Source organism: Ovis aries, chromosome 3 (assembly GCF_016772045.2).
Source record: "Ovis aries strain OAR_USU_Benz2616 breed Rambouillet chromosome 3, ARS-UI_Ramb_v3.0, whole genome shotgun sequence".
Classification (NCBI taxonomy): Eukaryota; Metazoa; Chordata; class Mammalia; order Artiodactyla; family Bovidae; genus Ovis; species Ovis aries.
Window position 1 is genome coordinate 209,764,904 of NC_056056.1, and position 7,513 is coordinate 209,772,416.

The 7,513-nt window shown below is 50.5% G+C and overlaps 1 protein-coding gene across 10 annotated transcripts; it reads right to left on the reverse strand.

Annotated features, from left to right (window-relative positions):
• Positions 1-37: 37 nt before the first annotated feature.
• On the reverse strand, positions 38-7,118 carry CD27 (CD27 molecule). 10 transcript variants are annotated; one of them, XR_009600291.1, is made up of 8 exons: positions 6,769-7,118; positions 6,473-6,604; positions 4,211-4,261; positions 3,760-3,912; positions 3,480-3,569; positions 3,168-3,337; positions 2,726-2,851; positions 2,388-2,501 (listed from the first exon to the last, which is right to left on the reverse strand). XR_009600291.1 is itself a non-coding variant. In XM_060414252.1 (7 exons), exons 3-7 carry the CDS (start codon positions 4,233-4,235, stop codon positions 2,314-2,316), a joined length of 582 nt encoding a protein of 193 aa, XP_060270235.1. In that variant the 5' UTR covers positions 4,236-4,261; positions 6,473-6,604; positions 6,994-7,118; the 3' UTR covers positions 38-2,313. The 10 variants fall into 10 exon arrangements, 8 of the variants coding, with proteins under 8 accessions (XP_060270235.1, XP_060270233.1, XP_060270232.1 ...); XR_009600290.1 differs by having other exon boundaries at positions 2,389-2,501; positions 2,738-2,851; XM_060414252.1 differs by lacking the exon at positions 3,168-3,337 and having other exon boundaries at positions 38-2,501; positions 6,994-7,118.
• Between the last annotated feature and the right edge of the window lie 395 nt (positions 7,119-7,513).

Genomic DNA, 7,513 nt, shown 5'->3' on the forward strand with positions numbered 1-7,513 from the left:
TGGCCTGTGTTGGGAGACTGAGTTCAGAGCCGGAGAGTTATGCACGCTGTGTTTTGTAGCTTTATTTCGCCAGGTTTCTGGACAGCACGTGGGCCTTACGAAGGCGGAATGCTTTCTGCCTGGAGCCCCAGCCCTCTTGCAGCTCAGGGCTGCAGCTGACCTACCCTGTCTGGAAAAGGCACACAGGATAGGTTCCCACGACTCGTCCCTCTTGAATGCAGAGTTCCAGAGAACGGCAAGGAGAGATAAGAAAGCCTTAAGTGAACAATGCAAAGAAATAGAGGAAAAGTATAGAATGGGAAAGACTAGAGATCTGTTCAAGAAAATTGGAGATAACAAGGGACATTTCATGCAAATATGGGCACAATAAAGGACAGAAATGGCAAGGACCTAACAAACAGAAGCAGAAGAGATTAAGAAGAGGTGGGAAGAATACACAAAAGAAGTGTACAGAAAAGGTCATAAGGACCTGGATAACCACAATGATGTGGTCACTCACCTAGAGCCAAGTGGGCCTTAGTAAGCATTAGTATGAGCAAAAACTAGGGGGGAGATGATGGAACTCCAGCTGAGCTGTTTAAAAGCCTAAAAAGATGATGGTGTTAAAGTGCTGCACTCAACATGCCAGAAGATTTGAAAAACTTAACAATGGCCACAGGACTAGAAAATGTCAGTTTAACTCCAGTCTCAAAGAAAGGCAATGCCAAAGATTGTTCACACTACTGTACAATCATACTCATTTCACATGCTAGCAAGGTAGTGCTCAAAATCCTTCAAGAAAGGTTTCAGCAGTACATGAACCAAGAACTTCCAGATATATAAGCTGGATTTAGAAAAGGCAGAGGAACCAGAGAACAAATTACCAACATCTGTTGGATCATAGAAAAAAGCAAGGGAATTCCAGAAAAGCATCTACTTCTGCTTCATTGACTACACTAAAGCCTTTGACTGTGTGGATTACAACAAACTGTGGAAAATTCTTAAAGAGATGGAATGCCTTACCTGTCTCCTGAGAAATATGTATGCAGGTCAGGAAGTTAGATAACAGTAGCAGTTAGAACCAAACATAGAACAATGGGCTGGTTCAAAGTTGAGAAAGGAGTACGTCAAGGCTGTATATTGTCACCCTGCTTATTTAACTTCTATGCAGAGTACATCATGTGAAGTGCCAGGCTGCATGAATCACAAGCTGGAATCAAGATTGCCAGGAGAAATATCAACAACCTCAGATATGCACGTGATAACACCCTAATGGCAGAAAGTGAAGAGGATCTAAAGAGCCTCTTGATGAAGGTAACAAAGGAGAGTGAAAAACCTGGCTTAAAACTCAGCATTCAAAAAATGAAGGTCATGGCATCTGGTCCTATCACTCCATGGCAAATAGATGGGGAAAAAATGGAAACAGTAGCAGATTTTATTTTCTTGGGCTCCAAAATCTTTGTGAACGGTGACCGCAGCCATGAAATTAAAAGATGCTTGCTTCTTGGAAGAAAAGTGAAAGTGAAATTGTTAAAGTGTTAGTCCCTCTGTTGTGTCCCACTGTTTGTGACCCCATGGACTGTAGCTCACCAGGCTCCTCTGTCCATGGAATTCTCCAGGCAAGAATACCGGAGTGGGTTGCCATTCCCTTCTCCAGGGGATCTTCCTGACCCAGCGATCGAACCCGGGTCTCTCACGTTGCAGACAGACTCTTTACCTTCTGAGCCATTAGGGACAACAGCAAACAGTGACAAATCTAGACATCATATTAAAAAGCAGAGACATCACTTTGTCAGCAAAGTTCTGTATAGTCAGAGCTATGGTTTTTCCAATAGTCATGTACAGTTTCGAGAGTTGTACTATAAAGAAGGTTGAGCAATGAAGAATGATGCTTTAGAATTGTGGTACTAGAGAAGACTCTTGAGAGTCCCTTGGACAGCAAGGAGATCAAACCAGTCAGTCCTAAAGGAAATCAACCCTGAATATACATTGGAAGGACTGATGCTGAAGCTCCAATACTTTGGCCACCTGATGTGAAGAGCCGACTCACTGGAAAAGATCCTAATGCTGGGAAAAATTGAGGGTAGAAGAAGGGAGTGACAGAGGATGAGGTGGTTAGATAGCATCACCAACTCAATGGACATGAATTGAACAAACTCCAGAAGATAGTGAAGGACAGGAGAGCCTGGTGTGCTGCAGTCGGTGGGGTCACAAAGAATTGCACATGACTTAGCGAGTGAGCAACAATGGTTTCTCAAGTCTGCATACAGGAAAGGTTCTGATGAGAGGGTGGTGCTGAAATTCGAGGTGCCCTCTCTTGATCTCCTTGGATGGTCAGTGGGGTGAGGTGGAAGCTAGGACTTGATTGCAGTGATGGCCTTCTCTGAGGAGCACTGGCTCAGAGTAGGAAGTAAGCTCTGGTTTTCGGTAATCCTCCTGAATGGGGATGGCACTGCCCTCTTCCTCGCTGGGACAGGTGTAAGGACAAGGCTCTGCAGGTGCCACTGGACTTTCTCCTGCGTCTGCAGAGGAGAATCAGAGGAGTTGTTGGCCCGTGGTAGAGGAAGGGTGAAGGGAGAAGGGGTGAGTGAAGGCGGGCTGTCAGGAGGGCCCCAGCATAGAAGAGGGGAAGAGAGGCGACAGGCTGGTAAAGATGGAGCTGGAGAGGCCCAGAGGTTCCAGATTGGGTGGCAAAGCCAAGACGGTGGGGTGGGGTGGGGTGCAGGACCTGTATTTTGTCTCTTACTTAATCTCTTACTTAATTTTCTTTGTTGATGGAGGAACAGGGCTCCGACTATGGTGAAAGCAAGAAACATTCCAGAGAGAAGCACAAAGATGCGGACGCAGTTCACGCTGCACAGGGACCTTTGGGCTGTGATGGGGTGGGCAGGGGTCACAAGGGGGCTTGGGGGAGGGCCTAGCCCTTGATTCCCCTCAGCCAAGCCCTCCTGCCCACTTCTCTCCCCTTCCCCACCTTCTTCCCTTACCCCCACCATTGGACCATGTCCTTTCCTAATCTCTGGACTCTGCTTCTGTTTTTCCTTTTCATTTATTTTTGGCTGTGTTGGGTCTTTGTTGCTCCATGGCATGTGGGATCTTAGTTCCCCCACTAGGGATCGGGCCTATTATCGGAAGCGAGGATTCTTTACCACTCAACTTCCAGAGAAGTCCTTTCTTCCTCTTCTTACCCCTGCTCCTAGGAGCTTTGTGGCTGGCTTCCCTTCTGAGGGCTTCCCTATGGGCTCAGATGGTAAAGAATCTGTCTGCAATGTCGGAGACCTGGGTTCGATCCCTGGGTTGGGAAGATCCCCTGAAGAAGGGAACAGCTCCCCACTGTAGTATTCTTGCCTGGAGAATTCTGTGGACAGAGGAGCCTGGTGGGCTACAGTCCAAGGGGCCGCAAAGAGTTAACGAGACTGAGCAACTTTCCCTTCCCCTTGTGAACCCTCCTGCATGCATCCCCCTCCTCTCTTGGGGTGGGGAGTGGGGAGAAAACTCACGTGACCAGTGGGTTGAGAGGGTCGCGGGTGGCAGCCACCTGGAGTTGGCCAGAGTTTGAGTGTGCCGATCTGTCCTGGCCTCTGGGATCTCTGGAAAAGCAGACAAGTTGGGTAGCAGCCACGGGCCCCGGAGGGCACAGGGCAAGACTGAAGGCCTGAGAGGCCCTGGGGGAGATGAGAAGGTGGAGACAGGGTGACAGAAGGCAGCTTATGTGGGGCTGGGTATAGGAGAGAGGTGCTGGTTGGGGTGTGATCAGACCATGGGTTGCCTGGAATTTACCTTCAGCATAAGGTAATTGGGAAGGTTGTGGGTGTGGGCCTGGGGCTTGGGCTGGACCATCACACTCCATACAGTCCTTGTCCCTGCACTGCTGGCCTTCGGGGCAGGCACACTTCGAGTTAGCCGTGAGGGTGCAGTTTCGAATGAGAAGACCTGGAGACAGAGGAAGGGGAGGGAACACGCAGGGTCCACTGGCTTAATGCCCGCTCCAGCCCCATCCCAGGCTCACCTCTAGGGATGTGCTACCCTTCCCATCCCTGCCTCCCTGCCCCATTCCACCCAGGCCTGCCCCTCCTCCACCGTCACCCAGTGTCTTTGGCAATAGTGTTATTGTTATTCAAGAACACCTCGAACCTTCTAGAAACTTCATGGTTCAGAAGTTGAAACAGCTTGCATGATTTTCCCTTTCACTCACCCATGCTTTTGAAACTCCTTACTGAAGTATACTTACCGAGAGGTATACAGGTCACAAACATCTGGGACAAATCAGACTCAGGTGTAACTAGCACCAGATTAAGAAACAAGATGACCAGTCTCATTCAGTTCTAGTCACTAACATCCTTCCCACCAAGAATAGCCACTGACTTCCGGACCTCTTAACACCACGAGCTGGTCTTGCCAGTTTCTGAACTCTGTGCATGGAAGGAACCCTGTGTCTGTGCTCGTCTGTGCCTGCTTTTACTCAGCTTTTGGTGAGACTGATCCACAGTGTTGAGTGACTGTGAATCATTCATTCTCACTGTTGCATAGTTTTCCATGGTGTGGCTACACCATGACCTATCCACTCCTCTACTGTTAACCGGCATTTGGGTAGTTCATTGTTAGCAATTGTTAGCAAGTGGGAACTGCTGTGATCTCGGACAGGTTTTTCACCTGTACTGACATCCTTTGCCTTTAAAACAGAGATTGTAGTCGCGTGTAGAGGTCAAGTGCTGAGTGGCTACCAATCAGTGATCCTGGGGCAGGAGGGTAGGAAGGGCACTTCATGGGCTGGGCTCCCAGGTGGTTGGGGGTAAGAAGAGAAGGGTGATTCTGGGGAAGGTGGAGCTCAGATGTGGGCCAGGCCTGAGTGGGAGTCTCCGGGGGCCGTTGCTTAGAGCAGTGCACTCATGGGAACCCAGGGAAAGCAGCCCTCACAGGTGAGAGAGGGCTACAGAAAGGGACGTCTGAGGATGCTGAAGACTACCATCAACCCTAACAATTTCCTTAGCACGTGCCTTTGGTCAGGAAAGGGTGTGAATTTCTTCTTATCCTTATTTCTTCTCATCTTTATGCCCCTGTGGCATTTCCTTTCTGAATTCTGATTTGTAGTCGCTGCTAGAACTTGTTTTCCTTGTGGCTTACTGGGAATTGTGAGCCAGCCGGGAGGGACAAGGATCTAGAAGCGCGTTGATGGGGAAGGGGGGGATGGTGGTGGTAGACATGGGAAAGTGTAGGAAAGGTGGAGGAGATCCAGAAGGGTACCTGCCGAAAGGGATGGGAAGGGTTAAAGAAAAGGGGCTGGGATTGGTCAAAAGTGAGTGAAGTGCCACTGGTTTCAGTGGAGCCTTCAGGAGCCTGCGAGTTCTCTTTGCCGTGTGTAACCTGTGCACAGAATCCCATGCTGATTGCAGGCACTCGTCCATCTTACAGATGGAAACACTGAGGTTCAAGAGCACCAAACCCAGTCAACTTCTTTCCAGTGTCCCTGAGTCCTGCAGCCAGTCCTGCCTGGGTGCTTTGGGGCTCTATGGGCTGAACCTCATAGAGGAAGATTGTGGGTTGCACTGGGCCGGAGAGAAGTGAAGAGGGCTGGACTGGCTCAGTACTGGGAAGAGGCCTTCCAGTGGGGCCTGCAGAGTGAGTTGGGGGGCTTCGGCTAAAAAAACCAAAAACCCAACGTTGCTCGGGGTTTTGGCCAAGAAGAGAGACATACCCATGTATAGTCCTATTTGTAAGTAGACTGAGGAATACCTCTTGTGTTTTACCGATGTTGCCGCTTGACTGTTTAGCAGTGGCAAAACCTTGTATTTGTTTTAAAGAATACAGTATTGAAAAAGCTAACTAGACTCAATGCATTTACAGGCAAGTAATATTGTGCTTGAGTTAAATAGCCCTCAAGTGTATCCTGCTGGAGAATATCTGTGATCTGTGTACACTGACATATACGTCATTTCAAAAATTCTAGCTAAAATGGAGAAAGCATGAAAGTGTTCACAACGCAGCTGCTATTTCATTTCTTAATTGTAAAAAAGATGAAATCACAAAATAAAACTCAAGCCACATACACATTCTCTTTCCTAAACTGGTTTGGAGGGGGAAAAAAAAAAAAGGTTGTGGTCCACTAGCTTGTATTGTCACGTCCTTAGGAAGATGTATTCCAAGTTCCAGAACAAATGTGCCCTCTGAGAACACCACCAATTCATCAGTGGGGGAGGAGGTAGGAATGGGGGGTGAGTTGCTCATCTGAAACCTAGGGTCCCAGAGCCACTTCCTGTTTTGCATTGATCGTAGTCATAGACCCTCCTCATCAGTCCGTCAAACTCTGCTCACCCCTGCCCTGAACCACTTCTTCGCAGTGCTCCCTGTACATCAACACGCCTTGCCCAGGGCACCCCAGTCCCCACCATGGGCTCCACTGAAGCCGCAGAAGCTCAGACTCCCCCCGCCCCAACCTTCTTGCTTCTCCACACCAGTTCTCTGCCTTGCTCCCCCAAACTCTGGCCCACCTCACCAGAGTTACAGTGCCGGCAGCTCTCACAGTGGGGCCGGCTGTGGTGGTCCGGTGTGAAGGAGACCCCTGGTGTACATGGATCACATTGAGCCGCCTCTCCGTGCTGCTCACAATCCTTCACCAGGAACGTTCCTGTGAGCAGAGTGCCAGGGTCAAGGCCCCAGGAAAGCCACTCCCCCGCCCTCTCCAAGGGGCTGCCTCTTGGCCTCTGCAGCATTCCTCCCTGCTCCCCTCCGGGCCCAGGCCTGGTCCTGTCTCTCCCCAAGCAGCTGGCCCCTGGCAAGGGCCCCTCTTACCTGGTTCACACATCTGACAACACCATCCTCCCTGAGCCCAGTAGTGCTTCTCCAGACAACTCTTGGGGCCTGGGGTTGCTGAGAGCCCTGCCAGGGTCCCCAGAACCCACAGCCAGCAGGGAGGTAGCCAGGCCATGACTCCTGCCCCGGGGGGAGCTCTTCCTGCACCCCAGCTGCTGACTGCTGGCCTCGGGGCGGGGCAGCAGGGTAGGGGGGAGCTGGCACCTTCCCAGCTGGGCGCTGGTGTCTCTTCTTAGCACCTCCAGGGCAGGTCTTCTCGGAGTCGTCCTGAGTTGGTGGCAGGCTGACCTTTGATGCAGTTGAAGCTCCCTCGTAGCTGTTTTTCACTCAGGCAGTCGCTGCCACCCCTCCCCTTTTCCTGTGCTGGGTGCTGTGTGCTGGGTGTGGGGCTGGCTCTGTCAGAAGACCTGCTCTCTTCGAAGATGCCCCGGATGCCCAGCCTCTCGTGGTCTCTGTCTCCTGAATTGAATTGTCTCTGCTTGCCGCTGTTACCAGGTGTTGGATGTTCACAGGGATCTGCTTCCTGTATTCACACATCTGTACACAGAAATGCCTACCTTTGCCCCCCACCCTGTTCACAGCTGCGTGTCCCCACGCCTCCCCCACGTCGCTTCCTACACAGATGTCATCAGTTTATAGAGAAGGGAAACTAGAACTGAGTACAGGTGTGCACACTGTCCTCTGAAACTCTTGGGGGGCAGGGAGGTCAGATAACACTCAGAAT